General features: G+C 41.4%; 2 protein-coding genes across 3 annotated transcripts in view; both read left to right on the top strand.

Moving 5' to 3' along the window:
• Nucleotides 1-1,531: 1,531 nt before the first annotated feature.
• On the top strand, nucleotides 1,532-14,063 carry DENR (density regulated re-initiation and release factor). Its single transcript, XM_079717407.1, has 8 exons — nucleotides 1,532-1,638; nucleotides 2,434-2,547; nucleotides 6,394-6,413; nucleotides 7,134-7,218; nucleotides 9,508-9,591; nucleotides 12,475-12,591; nucleotides 13,480-13,619; nucleotides 13,725-14,063. The coding sequence occupies exons 2-8, from the start codon at nucleotides 2,442-2,444 to the stop codon at nucleotides 13,767-13,769; spliced, it is 597 nt and encodes a 198-aa protein (XP_079573533.1). The 5' UTR covers nucleotides 1,532-1,638; nucleotides 2,434-2,441; the 3' UTR covers nucleotides 13,770-14,063.
• A 4,036-nt stretch (nucleotides 14,064-18,099) lies between these two features.
• The window catches only part of CCDC62 (coiled-coil domain containing 62), a gene marked incomplete at both ends in the record, with an annotated part of 40,804 nt that continues 37,251 nt past the window's right edge, over nucleotides 18,100-21,652 (top strand). For both annotated transcript variants that reach the window (XM_079717170.1, XM_079717169.1), the window contains 2 exons: nucleotides 18,100-18,135; nucleotides 20,514-20,706. In XM_079717170.1, the coding sequence (XP_079573296.1) occupies nucleotides 18,100-18,135; nucleotides 20,514-20,706 (229 nt within the window). The remainder of the gene's footprint in view (nucleotides 18,136-20,513; nucleotides 20,707-21,652) is intronic.

The raw sequence follows: 21,652 nt of genomic DNA, 5'->3' as shown, positions 1-21,652 counted from the left end.
CCAACTCACCATCTGGTGGTGGCTGCAATCGCTGATGACTGTGACAGCCCTTCTTTACCGATGTGACAAGCAATATTTCATTTATCATCAGGTTTTCACACATGGTGTGTCTTAGCTTTGCTTCCACTTAGTCGTTTCATTTTGGGAAAAACCCTTCATATCCATCCTCAGCCTGAGTCCCATTTGTGAAATGGGAATAACACTACAACACTTGCAGAGCTAGGAGAGTTAGGGAAACGGTGACCAAAAAGAGCTTTGTAGAAGGTGGAGGTTGTTCTTTTCTAGTTTGCTTTATCCTCCACTCATATCTGCCTCATTCCCCTCCTTCCTTTGCAAACTTCTCTGCCACCACCACTACCACCCTTAAATTTTCTGCTCAAAACTGCACACGAAGCCATCCGGCATAATCTGCACTGGAGACTGTGGCCTCTTCTCTGAAGTCTTTGATAAATGGAATATTTAAACAAAGGCTGTCACAGTCATCAGCGATTGCAGCCACCACCAGACGGTGAGCTGGTGAACCCTGAGGGAACTCAGGAAGAAAAAGGACACCTGCCTACCTGCTGTCTAGCGGCTATCAGACTGCAGCCACTCCCTACAGTGAGCCCTGAGGAAACTCAGGATGTGAAAACACAGGATACTGGCCCCAGATAGCTGAGGTGCATCTCAAAGGAATGATTCCAGTGAGCCCAGACCCTTGCATCTTCTCATACAGAGAAAAGCCCTAAATTCCTAAACTTGACATATCTGGTTTTCTTTAATTAACAATAATCTTTTGATGTTCAGACTACCTGCCCTTGGTTGTAAAACTCCTATATATGCTGGCTTGCCCCCTTTCCTCCTGGCAGCAGTTCTCTCAGGGGTACTTGAGATGATGCCTCCCGGGCTTGAAGTCCTAAAAATTCCTGCCGAATAAAACATAAATCTCAACTTTTAGGTTGTGCATAGTTTTTTAGTCAGCACTCACATGGGAGAGATTAATTCCAATTTACAACACATATAAAGATCGATAAACACTAGGAAGCTGTGAAAGCAGTTGTTAGGGTGGTGAGACTGTGGGGCGATGAGAAAAATGTAAATTGCGTTGATATTGTCTTTTTAAAAAGAATTCCGCCAGTGTAGGGTACTGTGTTGAAATGAAACCAAACGCCTTTTCCAGCTGCAATCTCCCCGTGAAGGAAAGACTTATCCAACAGGCTGGAGGTTAGTCAAGTCTCCAGGATGCACCCCAGACCCTGGGGGCCACGTTCTCCGACTCAAAATAATGAGTCACTGCTGATTTAGATGCATGTCTCCGCTCTCTAAACAGCGTCCCCTTCCGGGCGCCGACCATGGACCACCCATCCTCTCCCATAGGTAACTAGCACCGCCTACTGGCTGTCAGCCTCTAGGATGCTTGGCTCCGCCCCTGAGCGGAACGCGCATGCTTCCCAATTGCTCTCCGCCCCCGCCTTCGAGCTTCTCGCGACAGCCGCCCAGCGGAGACTGAATCTCGCGATAAAGGTTTATTGTCTCGCGGGACCGCGGCTGGCAGACGGGCTCTTGGGCGGCTCTGGCCGGGGAAGACGAGTCGCATGTGTCGTTTCAGCTGGCGGTAGTGGCGGGCGCGGAGGCGGCGGAGGCTGTACGACCGCCTGGGTAATGACCCCTCGTGCCTCTCACTCTTCCAGGAAGCTCGTAGAGAGCGTGGGAGAAGCTGAGGTGCTCCCCGGCGGAAGGGGGCCGGGCCGGGCGTCTCCACACACCCGCCCACATGGGCCGCTCTGGTGGCCCCGGGGTTGCCCCTTCGCCTCAGGTCGCGCCCTCACACCTGGCCGCCCTTGTCGTCCCCTCGTTGCTTTTCCATTCTGCCCCTTCCTGGTTCTTTTGCCCGCATTTTCTCTCCTCAGACTCTGGTCTCCCCGCCCCCTCCCACTCCCTTTCCCTTCCGTGACTCTAACGCGTCCCTCCCTTGGCCTCTAGCCCACCCCACACCCAGCCCTCCGGGCACCTCCGGCGACCCACCCCTTCTTCGTAGGCGTTTCCAACCTCTTCAGCTGCTTTGTGGCCTTTCCCTGTTGCTGCAGTTTGTTGCATCCTTTACAGATCATCCCCCAGACCTTTTGCCCTGTCCCTACCGAGTTCACCCTCCCCATCTTTTTCCCCATTGCTTCCTCTTCCCCTAGTGCCCTCCTCCCCCTCGTTGTCATGGTCCATTTGCTGTGAGTCTCACTGTTGTCACTTGCTTCCCTGTAGACCTGGAAAATGGTGTGCCCAGAATTACTCATATTTTACGAATCCTAATGCAGCTTGTATCTCTCATTCAGCAAAGAATTGAAACAGATTCGGGGTGTGGGGATTTCTAGCAGGAGGAGGCCGGACTACACCTGAACACTGCTTCTCTGGGCGTCTTGGTCCAAAATAGTGAAGATGTGTTATTTTCCTTGCTTACAGGTTTTGAAATGGCTGCTGACAATTCTGAATCCGGTGGGCATGATTGCAAAGGAGACCCGAGGAGCAATACCAAGTTAGATGCAGATTACCCACTTCGAGTCCTTTACTGCGGAGGCAAGTGTTGGGAGGCAGAAAATGGCTTTTACTCACTGTATTTTTATGCATTGTGGTAAATGGTTTCACGTTTGGTCCTAGTAGTTTTCTCATCTTTGTCACTTGGTGAATCTTTAATTGGGAGTTGGGGAAGAGGAGGCATGGATTAACAGACCTTCCCCAACCTGTGTGACTTGTGTCTTGTTACTTGGCCTGGAGAAGTTTACAGTCCACTTGGGATAGAGATGTGTAAATAGATTATTCCAGCCTAATGTTACTTGCTAGTCTGGCTATTAAAGGTGGGCTTCTTGGAAGATATTGAATCTTAAGGGATGAGAAGGATTGGTTGAGGGAGTGGGGAAAGGCAGCCCGGATGAAGTGAACAGCTGTGCAAGAAAAAGCTTGTCTGCGGAGAAATAAGCAGCTTTTTATTAGTATAGTGTGTAGTATAGGAATGGTGTCAATAATGAGTGGAAGATTTTGAGGTTGGAGCGATGGGTAGTAGGACAGTCTTGGGAAAGTGTTCTTGGTTTGATTAATAAAATGTAAGTCAAGATTTTTTTCCCTTTGAGTGCTTTTCCTCATTTTCAATCCAGAAATATTTGTGAATTGGAAATACTCTAATTGTACTAGCATCTTGGAAAGGTTTAGAAAAATCTGAAGACATAAGACAGTAAAGTAAAAGGGCAAGTAAATATTAATTTTTTTAGTAAATATTTTTGGCCACTTACTGTGTGCCTAGCAGAGTTTTAGATGCTGGGGACTGAATAATGAATAAGTCAGGAAAGGTCTTTGTGCTCAGGGACCTTACATTCTGTGAGTGTGATAGGGATTTCTTCTGGAATTTAAGTTCTTACAGTACTTACAGGAGAGGTGATGTCACTGAGTTAAAAAAATTGTATCAACTCATCATTTATTGACTACCTTTGATGATAAAATAAAAGGAGTGTAAAATATCCCAGAGAGTAGGCAGGGGAACTTTTTGTAGGGTTGATTGAGATTTGTTAATGATATTCGTCTTACTTGGTTATATTGTTTGCCTTTGGAGTCACGGGCCAGGGTTTGCATCCTTACCTTGGGCATTACCAGCTGCTCCTGCTTTATTTTAGCTGTGTGACCTTGGGCAAGTTACCTGATTTCACTAAGGGTTAGAGGTCTGTTTCTTAAGGTCTGAATGAAAGTGATGATTACATCTGAAGTCAGCTGATTCCTATAAAGCTGGTTCAGCAACTAACATCAGAACATAATACGATAAGTGCTGTTATTACTGTTATTAGGAAAGTATACTAGTTTAGTCTATTCCTCCTTGTTTGTCAGATATAGTTAGGAGCTATTGTTCTTTGTATCCTAATTCACCAAATCTAAGACTCCATATGTTATAAGATGCACCATTATTTTAGGTTCCACTAAGAAAGAAGAAATTGTTAGATTGACATGCCATAATTATGGAATGCATCCCTATAAAAATGAAAAAAATTAGAATTAATGAAATACAGTATATGAAAGCCATCCTGTTCAAGTGCTTATGTCACTCCTAAGATGGCTTTGAACAACTGCACTAAGTATGCAGTCCACCCCAGTGATACTTTGTGTTGACCAGAGGTACCTAACCTTTTTGAGAAAAGTTTATTTTTATTTCCCTCCCTAGTTTGTATTGATATTCCAGGCACTAGGTTGGAGACAGGATTACCTTTTTCTCAAAGAGTTTAAGGTCTAGTTGTAGGAGAAGCACTTAGGGAATATTAAATGCTAAATTCAGTGGTACTGACCATAGCTATGAATTAGGGTTTCAGGAAAGGGAGGGATCTTTGTTCAGAGGGAAGCTGGGAAAGCAAAGTGAGGAAGTGAGAAGCCTTAGGTAATGGGCAGAATTTGCAAGGAAAGGTGGATGAATTCATAAGAAAAATATGGGGGCATGGTTTTATATGGTATCTTCATATTAAAGATCGAGGGAAAAGATAGGGGGTAGAGGGAAAAGCAGGGGCTGATTGGAGCAGAATGCTGGTTGAAGTATAGTGAGAAACAAGGGTAAGCAGGATGGGGTCATTTCCGGGGAGATATATGTCTGCAGGGTTGAGACTTCAGAATCTGAATTCAGTCTGGGTTTGAATCCTGGCTTAGCCATTTACTCACTGGTGACCTTGGTCAGTTCCCTCATCCATAAAATGGATAACAGCCTACTTCAGAGGGCTGTTGAGAAGAATAAATGAAATATTACTCCCAAAGGCTCCATCTCCTAATATCATCACATTGGGCATTAGGATTTCAACATGTGAATTTTGAGGGGACACAAACATTCAGACCATAGCAGAAGGTCTCATGGATGATGTGGCTTTGTTCATCATATCTCATCATGTCAGCAGATACATAATGTCAGGTTGTTCCACTGTTAGTGATGTGAAGCTGGTGACTGCTCGGTCTTTTCCTTGAAAAGCTACAGTTTACAAATAGTAAATCATTTGTGGAGGGAAATAGAGTGTAAAAACAAATAATGTGGAATTTGGAATATTTGTCCAACTTTTTTCAACGTATTAGAATTTTGCTGAACCAAATATTATTTGAAATGGTGCACTAAGTGTTATGGTTTTAGTATTTGCTGTAATGGTATTTAACCTATAATTATATCCTGAAAGTGTAGCTGAATATCTGTACCTACTAGTATTTGAACTTGAACTGTGAGGATTAGAGAGCTTCTGGTTAACCAGGAGAGCTTTAGTAGAGAGAACTCTAAACTGAAATAGAGATGGTAGATTCTAGTTTTCTGCCCTGTGCCACCTTTGGCCTTGGATAAGCTATTTAACCTTCTTCGGCTTCATCTGTAAAAGAGTGATGATGGGCTGGCACACAGCTGCACTGCTTTTATATGTTGTGTGGTCTAATTTAGTGGTTAAGAGCATGACCTTCAGAAACAGCAGGGTTCAAATCCTGTTCTAACCAGATACAAATGAGTTACTTGTTCTGAGTCTCATTTTTCTCATTCATAATACGCGTATGGTAGTTCTTACCTTATAAGCTTGTGACGATTGAACGTAATAATATAAAGCATAGCAAAGTGCCTGGCATGTGCCCAGTATATGGTAAGTGCTGTTATTATTAACAGTGTACCACCCCTCCTCTCCCTCACAAATCTCAAGGTGTTGTCACACTGAACTATTCCATTCCTCACCTTAAAAATAAAAATAAAATAAGCAGTTGACCCAGTAATAGAGTTTTAGTTAAAATTGGGAAACCCTTTGAGTTTTTCTAGTCCTTTAGCCTTTGCAGGCTATACAGTGACAGGATTGAACCAACCTTCCTTCTAAGGAAGGAAATTCACAGTGTCATGGTCTTATGTAGCATAATACGAAAAAAGAAAAGGAAAAGTATATTGCAAAGAAATGGTAGCAAAAGTGCTACTGAAGTCTGTAAATGTGTTAGTATGAATAAAAAGTAGCAGCTGTTTTGGTGAAGTTATCAAAAGAAATAACCAGCTCCATTCAACCTTTGTTGTATGGGGAGTTGTTCCCATCCTAGCTTAGTTTCAGACCCGTTGAGGTTATTGTGGTAAAACCTTAAGACATGCCAGATAGTATAGTTTGATGTTCTACCAACTGAAGGAGACATTGTTCTTTAGATCAAAAAAAAAAAAATTAAGATAATATCTCTATTAATCATGTGCCACTTACCTCAAAAAAAGAAAAAAGTGCATGATGGGGTAGTATTTGAAAAGTGGTACAGGAAAGTTATAGGAAAAAACAAATGAAGCATTTTGTCAGATTAAAAATAAAAGTTGTTATGAGCCGTGTGTGTGTATGTATACATGTGTACGGGTGTACTTATTTATTTATTTATTTACATTTTCAAATCTTTTTTTCTCTCTATCCCCAGTCTGTTCGTTACCAACAGAGGTAAGTCCTTCTAAAATTCTTTTTTTCTTTTTTAACTTCTGCATTTGAGGTCATTGATTGTAGAGCTAGCTTGGGAACTTCTTACTTTTCATTATTTGATGGCAGAGTTTCAACCTTGTTTTGTTTTTTTGTTTTTTTTTTTTTTTGAGTTTCAACCTTTTATAGGGAACTTTGGTTTAGAATAATTTTATGGTCCTACAAATTTTTCTTTAGACTTTGAGTTATATGTGTGTGTCTTTTGCACTTGGCTATACATAGTTTGGATTTTTGCGTGGAACTCATGAATAGTCAGCTAATAAAACAAGAGTAACCTTAAAGCCAAAATTTAACATCCAAACAGAGAAGAGAAAGCATAAATTATGTGTAAGACTTTCTGTTGGTAAGCTTCTAAGTCAGGCTCTGGGGGCAGGTCATGAAAATGAGACACCTATGTGTCCAAAGCAAGAAAAACACCTGCTTGTTTTTGTCTGTTTCCTCCTTTTTCTAATGGCCTTTCTGTTTGTTGGAGAGGAAATAAATTGCTACAGTGAGGAGGTGTCTTTTAATTTTTAATTTCTTATGGGACATTTCCTGGTTGAATACAGATTTCCTGTGGATAAGATGTCAGGTGGGAGTAGTTGGTTTTATGATTCTATATATAGCAAGCACAGGGAATGATTTTTAATTAAAATGATTAAAAATGTACTGTTGTGACTCAGTTTCTTCTTTTTCCCTCTCCAGTACTGTGAATATATGCCTGATGTTGCTAAATGTAGACAATGGTTAGAGAAGAATTTTCCAAATGAGTTTGCAAAACTTACTGTAGGTATGAACATTTTTTCCCTCTTTCATCAAAGCCTATATACCTGAAACAAATGCAACGTGCATTTGTTTAGTAGGATATTACAGAATTATAGCTATCTATGTCTGTTAACTTTAAAACTGTTTTAAGTTCTTGGGTTAAAATTCCTTACATAAAATCACGGACTGTGGGACTTCTCTGGTGGTGCAGTGGTTAAGAATTCACCTCCCAATGCAGGAGACTCGGGTTTGATCCCTGGTCAGGGAACTAGATCTCACATGCATGCTGCAACTAAGAGTTCGCATGCCACAATCAAGGAGCCTGTCGGCTACAACTAAGGAGCCCACCAGCCCCAACTAAGACCCATCACAACCAAAAATAAATAAACTTAAAAAAAAAAATCACAGACTGCTTCATGTGTCTTATCTCAGAGACAGGATAGGTCAAAGTATTAACTTTCTTATATAAAGAAGAGTAAATGATTTAGGGGCATATATTTTCTTTCATTCATTTAACAAATTCTTTTTTTTTAATTTATTTTTATTTTTGGCTTCATTGGGTCTTTGCTGTGCACAGGCTTTCTCTAGTTGTAGTGAGCAGGGCTACTCTTCGTTGTGGCTCATGGCCTTCTCATTGCGGTGGCTTCTCTTGTTGCGGAGCACGGGCTCTAGGTGCGCGGACTTCAGTAGTTGTGGCACACGGGCTCAATAGTTGTGGCTCGCTGGCTCTAGAGTGCAGGCTCAGTAGTTGTGGCACACAGGCTTAGCTGCTCCTCAGCATGTGGGATCTTCCTGGACCAGGGCTCGAAGCCGTGTCCCCTGCATTAGCAGGCGGATTCTTAACCATTGCCACCAGGGAAGTCCAACAAATTACTTCTTGTAAGCATACTATATGCTATACACTCTTATTGGATGCTGAGAATAAAGCAGTAAACAAAAGACCTACTCTTTGGAAATTATATTCTAGAGGGAGAGACAAAATAAGTAAAACAAGACAAATGAAATAAGTACATTAAATTAGGATAAGCAGGGAATGGAGAGATAAGAATTGTTGGGGAGGGAATTTGAAATTTTAGGTGGTAGCCCTGAAAGATTTTGCTGAAAAGATGGCATTTGAACAAAGACCTAAAATAAGTGAGGGAGAGAGTCCTTTGGATATCTGGGAGAACAACATTCCAAGCAGATGGTGCAGCCAGTGCAAAGGCCCTGAGGCAAACACTTACCGCTTACAGCATATTTAAAAAACAGGAAGGAGGCCTTTGTTTCTGGAAGGGGAGAAGGGTGGGAGATGAAGTGGGAGAAGTAGTGAAGGACCATGGCTTAAACAGCAGGTCTCAGCTTTCACTCTGAGTGAGATGAGCTATTGGAGCAGTTTGAGCAGAAGAGTGATATGGTCTGACTTCTGTTTCAGCAGTGTCTCTGGCTGCTATGTTACGAATAGGCTGAAGAGAGGCTTAGGCAGCAAAGCAGGGAGACCAAATAGGTGGCTCCTGCACTAATCTGGTCAGGATGATGATGAATAGAATGGTAGCAGTGGAGATGTGAAAAGTGGTCAGATTCTAGATACGTTTTGAAGGTAGAGCTGACAGGGTCTCCTGATGTGTTGAATGTGGGATGTGAGAAAAAGGGGCAGCTAAATTTTTGACCGAAGCAACTAGAAGAATGAAGTTGCTGTTGCCAGAGGTAAGGAAACTGCAGAGGAACAGATTTCCTCAATTAGCTAAAATTCACGGCCTCTCTTACAAGATGGTTAAAAATGAAGGCAGTAGCAGGGAGAAGGGAAATCCTGGGCTGGAAACAGTCCTGTCACGTATACCCAGTGTTATCCCACTATTTGCTGCTTTGATTTTCAGATAGTTTGCATGAGACACAGCCCCCTGATTCAACATAGTCGCTGTCCGTGATTGGATAAGAACCCTCAAATCTGATGTAACAGTCTACATGGTGGGCCCTGAACATGACTTGCCTAGGACATATCTTTGTATTCATGACCAGACTTCCTGTTAACAGAACTAGTACGCTTAGATGCTAAATATTCCTGTGGAGTCTTAAGTGTTCTATGCTCCTTTAATGTGGCTTAAAAAATTGTGATCCTCACATATCAAAGACTTTGTTTTGTCTTCTATCACCATATACTTATCATAATGACTTCAGAATTAGGCTTGATAGGAATCTAGCAATATAATCGCTTGCTTTATAAATGTTACACTCATTTGTTGGTAAAATACCTTATATGTGTGTGAGGTTCCTCAAGGGTAATTTTTTAACATAATGAAGTGATGTTAATGCTTTTGGATTTTGTTTTTACATCTAGAAAATTCACCCAAACAAGAAGCTGGAATTAGTGAGGGTCAAGGAACAGCAGGGGAAGAGGAAGAGAAGAAAAAACAAAAGAGAGGTGAGACGTGAATCCATGATTTGATTTACACAAACATACCCTCCCTCTGCTTGAAGAAATAAGAAAGGAAAGCATTCCCAAAGTGAATAACATCTGCCTGTTACTGCAATTCTGTGTGAATACCACACAGAGGGATACAGGACCATGTTCTCAGGGTGACTGGATTTCGTATGAATCGGGCTTTATCAGTAAATTGGATCTAAGAAAATATGCTTCATTTGCCATATATATACATAAAAAACATCCAGCCAGCTTGTTTATGACTTAACAACTTTGTTACCTTATTAAAAGACCTGTGTATTCTATTTAATTAGAGTGAGGACACTTAAAAAGGATTTTGCTCTCTCATTACTTCTGTCAGCCCGGTTGAATTTTTCTTTTTACAGCAGGTAGGCATACCTGTTTACCGCTCCTCCTTCTCACGTGAATTCCTCGTGCCCTGGATCGTGTCCCCACCTGTTTCTTCTTCCTGAGTTAATTCTCCCCTGTGACTAAAATGAGCTTATAAATATATTTTAGGACTTCGCATTAAAAAAAAAAAAAATTCCCCCAAGAGCTCATATCTTTCTTTGCCCTATTCTCCTCCCCCTTCCCTTCTTAGCCAGACTTCCTTAATAAGACTAGACTTACTATCCCCCTTTCAGTTCGGCCATTGAGTCTTTGCTCCTCAGTCCATCCTAACCTGACTTTCATGCCACTGAAACTCCTCTGACAAGGGTCACGACTGGCTAGGTGACTGCCCAGTGGTAAGAGCATCTCACCTGAGCCCTCCCTGCTTGAAGTGTTGTGCTTCCTCCCTTGTTCTCCTTTCACTGCTCCTCAGCCTTCTGTGCAGACTTCTCTTCTCCCTTGTGTCCCTTAAAACTTGGTGTTTCCCAGGATTCTGTCCTGGGCCCACTTGCCTTCTCATTCTGCCTGTCCTCCCTGGATGATTCTTCCACATCCTTCTGCCACCGCTCTACGCTTACAGTACCCACATTTATGTCTCTAGTCCTGGCCCATGGCTCTACACTAGAAATGCGCATATGGTCTCACAGGTGCTTCAAACACAGCACTTCCAAAGTAAACTTACTAAGTCCCAAATCTGCATCTTCTGTTTTCTTCACTTTGGTTATTAACGGCACGGTTTATCCAGTCATCTGAGCCAGAAACCTGAGACCCGTCTTAGATTCTTTCTTTTTGACCCTCTTAATCAGTTCTAAATTCTGTCATTTCTTCTCCTTCCTCTGTTTATCCTGTGCCTAGTGGCCATTACTGTTGCCACTGCTTTATTCAGATTTTGATTAAGTTCTGCCTGAACTAATGTAGGAGCCTCATCAGTGGCCTCTCTACCATTGCTCTTCACAGACCCACCGTCCACACTGCATGGTGATCTTGACAAAACATAAATCAGTAATTTCACTCCTGCATAGTCAGTTGTTCACTGGCTTCTCTTTGCAATATAAAATGACAGAGCTTGTGCTATTCCTTAAATTGCTGGTATATAATCTTTGCTTTTCTGGCTTCCTTTCTTACATATCCATACGCTTCCTTCATCAACACAAGTGTATTTGCAGCCAGTTAAGCCGACTGTGCTCTTTTCCCCGTTGGGGCCAGGTGTGCAGTGGTTGCAACCAGTAGCCTCCTTGGTAGTGTATGCAGCCTGTTGGCTGTATGGGTTGCCCTAAGGGATCTTGGAGACAGCCCTTTCCAATGGACATTCACGTCTGGCATGCTGTCCCCAGTCTAGGCTCCAGGTAGATACGCGTGGTGCCTTTGGAAAGTCTCAGGGCACAGTGGCCAGGGTCCACTTTGGCCACATTGGCCAAGTGATGTCCATCCGCACCAGGTTGCAGAACAAGGAGTATGTGATTGAGGCCCTATGCAGGGCCAAGTTCAAGTTCACTGGCTGCCAGAAGATCCACGTCTCCAAGAATTGGGGATTTACTAAGTTTAATGTGGGTGAATTTGAAAACATGGTGGCAGAAAAACGGTCCATCCTGGATGGCTGTGGGGGGTCAAATAGATGCCTAGTCGTGGCCCCTGGACAGATGGCGGGCCCTGCGTTCCTGAGCGCCATTGTCCCCTCCTCACGCCCACCAGTAAATCCCACTTTCCTGTCACACACACACACGACGACAAGTGTAGTTCTCAAATATATGCCCTTTCTTGACTCTGTACTTGTTTCCCTTTCCTGGAATATCCTTTTTATATCTGCCCAGCCCTTCTCCCTTCAAATGGACCATTTCTTATTCTGCAAACACTTAGATGCCTCTTCCTCTAGGAAACGTGTGCTGTCCTCTGGAAGCAGAGTTAGCCATTCTCTGCAAAGCTTGTGGTAGTGCCATATTCGTGGATCCTGTTACAGTATATATCAGGTTGCTGTACTTATTTAACTTTTTGTTTCCCTGCACTAGACTGAGAGACCCTGGAGGGCAGCGACTGTGTTCTTCTTCTGTTCATCTTTGTGTCCTCAGCCCTTAGTGCAGTGCATGGCACATACTACTTAATAACTATGGATTGAATGAATACTCATACATGTGTTTATTAATTTTGTATTAGAAAAAGACACTTTATTTATTTATTTTGCGGTACGCGGGCCTCTCACTGTTGTGGCCTCTCCCGTTGGGGAGAACAGGCTCCGGATGCGCAGGCTCAGTGGCCATGGCTCACGGGCCCAGTCGCTCCGTGGCATGTGGGATCTTACCGGACCGGGGCACGAACCCGTGTCCCCTGCATCGGCAGGCGGACTCTCAACCACTGCGCCACCAGGGAAGCCCAGAAAAAGACACTTTAGAAATTAGTATTTCATACCTTTTGAAAATTAATAAATTTAGAGACAGTATTCTCTATTTATGATAAGAACAGAACAACTAATCCTGAGCTCTTTCTTAATAAATAAAGGTGGAAGGGGTCAAATAAAACAAAAAAAGAAGACTGTACCACAAAAGGTTACGATAGCCAAAATTCCCAGAGCAAAGAAGAAATATGTAACAAGAGTGTGTGGCCTTGCAACTTTTGGTGAGTCCAAGCTTAAGTATGTTTAAAATGTGTGAACTACGTTCATTCATTTCGTTCTCTTTTTAATCTAGTATTATGAAAATTTTACAGTTCTGTTTTTTGCTAAGAAGATAGAAGATGAGATTTTGCATTTCTAACTATAGGATCTAAATCAAATTTTGAAGCAACTTAAAAATCTTTTGCACAGGGGACTGGTTTAACTTTTTCCTTTCCAGAATTTCTGTTTGGGCTCGTTTTATGTAGAATGAGGAGGGCTGGATAGGTTTCCCTGTGAAGTCTACCAGCACTGCTCCTTGTTCCCTGCAGTCTCGGTAGCCAAATGGTTGCAAAATGACCTATCCCTTCTGGGATGACAGCAGAGGGTGAGGGAAGGTGGTTAGTGGCAGAATGTCCTGCTTCAGAGCCCCTTCAGTTCCTGGAAGATTTGAATGAATAGTGAAACCACGGTGATTAGGTTCCTTCATTTGACAACATGGAATGAAAAACAGTTACTAGACCACGTCATAAATATTAGGCTTGTTTCTCTGCTGTAAATTTTTCTTCTGTAAAAAGGGATAACCAAAAGAACTTCATATACTTGGAAGTGTATATGTAATGTTGGAATTAATGTGTTCCTGGATTTATTTTGGTCTTACTGTATGAGTTAGGAATAGTGTGGATGATCTTATTTTTATGTACTGAGGCTTTATTTGACCTTAAAAATATAAGTTGAATTGTTAAGATGACTGCCTATGGGTAGTTTGTAATTATTGTTCTGAAAGGAACATGAAATCCATTAACACAATCTGTTCTATGAATTTAGAATGCAGATTAAATTTCAAGATGGAAAAATATCTTTGACATATGATTCCAATTATAGTCTTGCTATTTCTTTTTTTAAAATAACAGAAATCGATCTTAAAGAAGCACAAAGGTTTTTTGCTCAGAAATTCTCCTGTGGTGCCTCAGTAACAGGGGAGGATGAAATCATCATTCAGGGAGACTTTACAGATGACATAATTGATGTCATTCAGGAAAAATGGCCAGAAGTGAGTATTTGGAACATATGCATCTATAGAAATAAGTTATTAAAGCAAGTTCCTTCTGTGTTAGTTGATAACCACAACTCATGAAATGTAATTTTTATTTTACAGGTGGATGATGATAGCATTGAAGATCTTGGAGAAGTGAAGAAGTGATTTTGAAAAGTTGTCTGTATTTAAAGATCTGAACTGATTGTTGATATGGCCAAAGGGAGAGAGGCCTTTTAAAATATATATATATATATATATATATATATATATATATATATATATATATATATTTATGCTACAGTAAAACTGTAGCCTACCCTCACCCTTGGCATTTTCACTGTTCTGTACAGGGCTGCTTGTTTTTTTTTTGTTGTTGTTGCCAAAGTCTGATAAACAGGAGAGACTGTCATGCTTATGCATGAAATAGAATTTAGTCAAATAAAAAATTTTGGTCATTTGGTACTGACTTTTCTCTTTCTTTTTAACTTTTTATTTTTGGAAAAATTAGACTTTCTGTGGAAAGCTTTTCTGTTGATTATTTTTAAATAATCATGATTTTATCAAATCATGATTTTTTTTTTTTTTTTTGGTTGTTAAGCTGAGTGATACTTTGAAGAATTTGAATTTGGCTTCATCACCAGTAATAACTGTCTCCTTGCTTCTTTGGTGTGATAGTTTTGAGATGCTTGAGCATCTTATGGATCTGTGGTTGAATTTGCTTCATTGTCACCAACCAAGTTCACTTTGTGGGCCTATTAACATATTGTTGGTAACAGTTGATCAAGCTATTCTGGAGATTATCTGGTAAAGTATATTAAAAGCCTTAAAACCATCTGCACTGTTTGACCCACTTCTTGACATTATCCTAAAGATACAATGTCTTGCTTAAAACTATGGATGAAGGTGTTCATCAAAGTGCTACTCATAATATAAAAAAATTGCAAATGATAAAGATGAACAATTGGGAAATGGTTAAAGAAATGATGGTGTGTCATATGGTAGAATATTTGCATATATTTTAAGTTATTTTCTAAGAATACTTGGAAAGGTGTTTGATAATGTTAAGTAGGAGGTCAGACCCCCAAATCCACTTTATACATTATTTTCATCATTGTTTTGGGTGGAGAGGCATCCAGAGAGGCGGAGTTCTTTTTCTGGCTATAAATTTATGTAAAATTCTCCTAACCATTTGAAAATAATACACACCATTGCTCAATATAGTCTGGGAAATAGCAGTTAAAATGTGTTTTTCTTACAAGAGAAACAGTGACAGTGAATCTTAATGAGTACATTAAATGAATTTAAAATCTGTTTTTATAAAGGTCTTATGTCAGGTGCTACAAACTAAAAAGAAGACTCATGGTATTTTAAATTGCTATAGACACCTTTAAGAAACTTAGAACCCATTGTTTATTGCCATGCAAATTGCAATCTTAAATGAATTAGTGGGTTTTTAAATAGTTGAAATCTTAGAATGTATAATAAAGATGTAAATTAAGAAAATGAAATTCTGCATTAACTGTGAATTTAGCTAAATAAAATTATCTGATGAAGCAAATTTAGCCATCAAAACCATTTGGTATGTGGTTATGTGTGTATTCTGTTGGTGCTGGAAGATGTCTTTGTGCTTGTATCAACACGTGTGACTTCATGTAAAGATTCCTAATGTTCACAGTTCTTGGCAAATGCAGTTTCAGTCCATATATAGCCAGCAGTGGATGGTACTGCAGGAAAATGCAGGATTAAAATCGTCCTTGTGTATAATATGTGTGAATCTTTTTCTTTGACCTGAAATTTAAAATGCAAGAGTTTAATCTCTAATTAAAATGTGTAGTTCAGGGGGTGTTCCCTGGTGGTCCACTGGTTAGGGTTTGGCGCTTTGATTGCTGTGGCCCGGGTTCAATCCTTTGTCGGGGAACTAAGATCCCACAAGCTGCGTGACGTGGCCAAAAAATATATAATATATATACATATGTATTCAAGGATTGAGTTTAATTCATACATTCTGTGTATGTATTATGTAAATGCTTTTACAATCTAGTATTTTTAGCAAAAGAATACTAACCTTTAAATAGCCTTATCATAATATGTAAGAGATTTGCAAAGATTAAGCTGGCAACTTCAAATACAAATAAAGGTTTTTTTTTTATTTTAACAATAGATTTTATTTAACACGGTATACCCCAAATATTATTATTTCAACATGACAAAGTTTTGATATGTAGTATTTTATTCATTAAAAAAAATAGATGCTGGCAACATGGGATTTTAAATTCCTTTTTAGTTATTAAATAGAAGCCCCAGTAAATCAGCTGTCACTTAAGGTGTAATCCATGGTAGCTTTCTCGCTCTTAAAGATAAGTTACAATTTTTAAAAAATGAATTCTACCTTTTAGGTTTTTGGGGTTTAAAAATTTTTTTTTATTTTTGGCTGCGTTGGGTCTTCGTCTTCGTTGCTGTGCCCCGGCTTTCTCTAGTTGCAGCGAGCGGGGGCTACTCTTCGCTACGGCTTCTCATTGTGGTGGCTTCTCTTGTTGCAGAGCACGGGCTCTAGGTGCACGGGCTTCCATAGTTGTGGCATGTGGGCTCAGTAGTTGTGGCTCGTGGGCTCTAGAGCGCATGCTCAGAGTTGTGGCACACGGGCTTAGTTGCTCCACAGCACCTGGGATCATCCCAGACCAGCGGTCGAATCCATGTCTCCTGCACTGGCAGGTGGATTATTAACCACTGCGCCACCAGGGAAGTTCCTGCTCTTTTGATTTTTAAATTATAAGGTATTGTCTTGTTGGTTCTCCTGAACATGAGCCTGTCCTAAGGAGGTGTCACCCAAATCAGTAAAGCTTCAAGGTAAGAAATTTTAAATTTGTTTTTCCATGTTCAGATTGTCTTTTATGAACACAAGGGCACGTTTTGCTAATTCACAGTCAACCAAAAAGGAAAGGTGAAATACTATTAAGACTTTAGTAATTTGTCTTGCCAGAAATGCCATCTTATGGGTTAAGCAGTAGCGGGTGAGTGACCAGGGGTTAAATACGATAAGCATTATTTTTTTCATAGTCCCTCTATAACGAAGAGTAAAAGGGGGAAGAAGGAGTGACTATGAAACAACACGAGAAAAAAGCTTAGCTTCAACTCAATGTGGTAAATATTGTCACGATAAAGTGTCAAGGTTCTTGCCCCACGGGGCGCATGTCCACCTCCCCCACGTGGGACAGCACTCCCATTGAGTCAATCTGCCTTCGTAAATATGGTGACCCTAATTAAATCAATCATCTTTCTTAATGCATGCCCTGAGACGTAAGAAGGCAGATTGATTTAATGGGGGCCAGGAAATCTAAGGTGTTTGATTGGTTTAATGAACGCCAAGAGATTTATGAAGGACGATTGATTTAGTGGGGGGTCACGATATTTAAGGGAGTCGGTTTAATCAACGAGAACCACGTGACTCATGGAGACTGATTTAATCAGTGATGGTCACGTGATTCGAGGGCTGGGTTAACGTGGGAGTCACGTGATAAATGGTGCTGATTGACTCAATGGGAGTCACCTGATGTATGGGGCCGATTTAACAATAGGAATCACGGGAGCCATGGGGCTGATTAAATCAGCTCGGGCACACCCCCAAGGGGGACAGCACCCTCCCCGGCTGTACGCCAGGTGGTGCATGTCCATCTTAAGTGGGGCACGTCCACGCAAGGGGTGCAGTCCACCCCAAAAGGTACATCATCGTCATTTGATGTACCCCAATGGGTGCACGTCCACCCCAAGGGGTACATCACCATCATTTAACAAAAGAGCTACATCGAGTCAAAAAAAAAACCTTTTTAATTTTTTTTCTCTCTTTTTTCAACTGTGATTCTCAGTTTAGAGCTGTCTGCTGGGATGGCCAGCAACTGACTATTAACTACCAGGGGGGGCGTCTGCCTCCATCTGTTGTTTGAATGCCAGGAAGTGTTCTTCTTGCCCGATGTACACAGCAGCCAGAGCAACCGCGCTCACAGTTTAGGAGGGAAAGAGGGAAATAAGTAAGCGAGCACATGGTCACACGCCAGGGCGATAGGGCAGAAACAGCCCTTCATTTGCTCCATCATTCCCAGGGTCATGGTGAAGAACGGTTCTTTGCAGGCCGGGATAATGGCTTTTACATCTCCAGGTAAACCATTCGAGAGCCCTCAGGCCCGGATTTGGAAGAACAAAACGCCAGGAGGGGGGCGGGGGCCGCGCCCGACGAGGCCGAGTGGGAACCGGCCTCCTGCGGGGTCTTGGCGGCCGCCGAGGTGTCGCGAGAGCCGGGGCTGCCGCTCGGCTACGCCGTAGGCCGAGTGGGCCGGGCGCGTTCTGCGGGGCCGGCGGTTTGGGCGAGTTTGCTTGGGCCAGCGAGGGCGCGCGTCTCCGGGGTCGGGGTTCGCCCCCGCCGCTCCGGATAGGCGCGCCGATGGCGTTTCTAGGGTGACGCTGCGCACACTGACTCTCTCCGGGGGCGGAGGAAACACCTATGAACCTTTCGGCCTCCTTCCTGGCCGGGCGCCAGGTGAGCGGCCGCTGCTCCGCGCTTCCCGTTTCCGCCGTCGCGTCCCGGGGAGAGAGGAGAGCAGACCGCGGGGACGACGTGCGTTGGGGTTATTCAGGAATCGTTTCTGCTTAAAATTTAAAACAATACCCAGGACGCAGAAGGAAAGCGGAGCGTCACATCAGTTTCCTTACCGTAATGAAAATGGGTTGTTCAGCCCAGGCGCAGAGTCGAGTCGCGAGTACTGGGTGCTCACTTTTTAACGATAACGTTGGGCATTTGTCGAGCTGCTTCTCTATATACCTCCTCGCTTCCTGCGCTTCACTTGCTTCACAGTGCCCTGCGAGTGGAGCAGCACTCTAATAAACCGTTTTACCAAAAAGTCTTGAAAGTAAACTTGCCCAAGATTTGGATTTGTCGGTATAGGATCAGATGAACGTGTTTTGCACGCTTGGCCTGTTACTTGTTTCCTATTAGAATACGTGCTCCTTGCCGGCTGCTGTGTCCCCAGCCAACTTGGCGCTCGGTAAATATTTGTTGAATGAGTGAGTGAGTGAAATGGCTTACCAAAGACTGGAATTCAAGTCTTGTGGCTTGGAATCTCTTGACTCCAAATTCCTTTTTCTCTGTTTAGTGAGAAACCGTAACTCACTCGTCATTATTATTTATTTACAAATCTTATTTTTCAGAAAGCAATAATGATGTACATGGGCCTCTGGTGAACTTTAAACTACTGTCTTTAAGGTAGAATTCTTAAAGTAACACTTTTAGTTTTGTTTTTTTTAAATTGAAGTATAGTTGGTTTACAATATTGTGTTAGTTTCGGGTATACAGCATAGTGATTTGGTTTTTGGGTTTTTTTGTTTTGTTTTTTAGTTCTTTATTTCGTAGATGGGGACAGTACCATACTTTGGAATGTGACTTACAATCTTAATAATAAAATATTGATAATACGAGCTAATGTTTGTTGGTCGTTTATGATAGAACAAAATTATTTTAAGGCAAGACAAGAAAAAGTTAACATAAAGTTTTCTCTGTCGTCTGAGCCACTGCTTCCTCCCCTTTGGTGTGTATTGTGCATCTGCATTATACATTAACTAGATCCTTTTAGAAGACGTAGGAATGCCTGCTTGCCAAAAAAAAAAAAAAGGCTATTTTCTCCCGGTGCCAGCAAGGAACTCCTTAGGAGCTAACATTCCTTTCTCAATCCTGTAAGGGGTCACTATGACCCACTACTTGCCTAGTATGCGCAGATCTGCATTGTGTAAAGGTCAATATATTATTTTGATGTATAGCCCTTTGTCTTGAAAGTGTTTGTGACTGTGTTTTGACCTCTTACAGGTAGAACAGTTCTCAGAGCTTTCTGAAAGACTGTCTCCCAGGTTATAATCTTCAGCTTGGCTCAAATAAAAATTTCCACTTCTTTCTTAGCTTGACTATTGATTAATTTTTAATGACACTTACAATGGTGCCAAGTACTGTGAAGTGCTTTACAGAGATTATCTTGCTTAATCCACACAACTCTAAGAAGTTAAAATGCTGCTATTACCATTTTACAGACAAAGAAATTAAGGCTTAAGGACATTAAGTAACTTACCCAAGGTCTTAGAGCCACTAAGTGGCTAATTCTGGATTCCAGCTTAGGTCAGACCAACTTCACAGCACTAGACTTTAAAATGATGTATGCTTAAAAGGAGTTATCGTAGATAATTTTGTTAGGCATGAAAATGGCATCATGGTTATATAAAAACGTTCATTTTTAGAGATGCATACTAAAGTATCTAAGAGTAAAAAGTATTTTTTATCAACAACAAAAAGAAAAAGGAAAATTGAAACAGATGTGGCAAAATCTTGATAGTGGTAAGAAAGACCTAGGTACTGAGCAAATGGGAGTCTATTGTACTATTCTCTTGTCTTCTGTGTATATTTGAAATATTTCCTTTACAAAATTTGTTTTTAAGTAGGTATGTTGAGTTTGGATCAGTTACATTTAAACAGTAATTACTTCCTGTTTCCCTTTACTTGACTGCCGTAGAATTTCTGGGGCAAGCTGAGGGATAATATTGTTGATTGATACAAGGAGGGGGTTGACAGCAAAGGAAAAAAAACGCAGAAATGGGTTTATTTGTGATTAACCAATGGAGGTTTTACAAATGGTCCCACTCTTTAAGAGCGGTGTAAATGGTACGACAGAAAGTGAGAGAGGCCGAGTACAGTAGGTGTGAACTTGCTTTAAATATACATAATTTTGATGTCATGTTATAATCAGTGAATAAAACGCAATTAATTTAACTACCTTGAATTGGCAGCAAAAGAAGATATAATTGTTTGGAAAATATGCTTTGGCCGATTTATGTTGATTAGTTTTATCCTGACGTGAAGCCACTTTCTGTGTTTAGAACATTGGGTCAGAAGTTGAGATTTCCACTATCGAGAAACAACGGAGAGAGCTACAGCTGCTCATTGGAGAATTAAAAGATCGAGATAGAGAGCTCAATGAGATGGTTGCAGTACATCAAAGACAACTTCTTTCATGGGAAGAGGATCAGCAGAAAGTGTTGACTTTGGAAGAACGTTGCAGCAAATTAGAAGGTCAGACATATATGCAGCAGCATCTGTCATGCACTTGTACATGCCAACACGTTAAAAAGGCTCAAGGGAAAGATAGGAACATCTCAACACAATCCCTGCTGCACTGGAGTTTATTTTATTATTTATTTATTTATTTATTTTTGGCTGAGTTGGGTCTTTGTTGCTGCATGCAGGCTGTCTCTAGTTGCGGCGAGCGGGGGCTACTCTTGGTTGCCGTGTGCCAGCTTCTCATTGCGGTGGCTTCTCTTGTTGTGGAGCATGGGCTCTAGAGCGCAGGCTCAGTAGTTGTGGCGCACGGGCTTCGTTGCTCCGCGGCATGTGGGATCTTCCCGGACCAGGGCTCGAACCCGTGTCCCCTGCATTGGCAGGCGGATTCTTAACCACTGTACCACCAGGGAAGTCCCTGGAGTTTATTTTAATTGAAGATAGGAAGACATCATGAACACTCACAGCAGAACAAACACAATGTGAATTAAAGTAGGGCAAGCGAAGTACTTAACTGTAGAAAGAGGGCTGGGCAGCTTCAGTCAACATTGAGTGTCAAGAGTGAACCTGAAGGAAATTAGTTTTGAGTTAAAGTATGAATGAAGATGCCACAGAACTGGCCATTTCTCTTGAACTGACTCAAAGATTTTAAACTTGGTATTGAACTTGATCTCAAATACCTAAAATAGTCATCTTTTAAAATTAGAACAATCTCAAAAATGGCTTACAAAAATTTCCTTTTGTACCATATTTTAACTATCATCCCTTTCGTGCTGCCCTAAAGTCTGAATGTTCTATTGACACTGCATTAATACTAGAATGTGCTAGAGGGGAAAATACTAGATCTGTTTAATAGAAAGACAACAATATATGGCCTTCTTTTTTACGTATATTACACAAAGGATTCTGTAAATGTGACAATCTAAATATGAGTAATTTTTCCATTTCGTTGATGACCATC

The sequence above is a fragment of the Hyperoodon ampullatus genome (genome assembly GCF_949752795.1).
Source record: "Hyperoodon ampullatus genome assembly, chromosome: 13".
In the NCBI taxonomy this organism is placed as follows: Eukaryota; Metazoa; Chordata; class Mammalia; order Artiodactyla; family Ziphiidae; genus Hyperoodon; species Hyperoodon ampullatus.
This window is presented reverse-complemented; position numbering and strand designations above follow the sequence as displayed.

Coding starts and splice junctions, on each gene's coding strand:
- DENR (XM_079717407.1), top strand. CDS start 2,442: ATGGCTGCTGACAATTCTGAATCCGGTGGGCATGATTGCAAAGGAGAC. Junction 12,592..13,479: donor GTGTGGCCTTGCAACTTTTG/GTGAGTCCAAGC, acceptor TTAAAATAACAG/AAATCGATCTTAAAGAAGCA. Junction 13,620..13,724: donor TTCAGGAAAAATGGCCAGAA/GTGAGTATTTGG, acceptor TTTATTTTACAG/GTGGATGATGATAGCATTGA.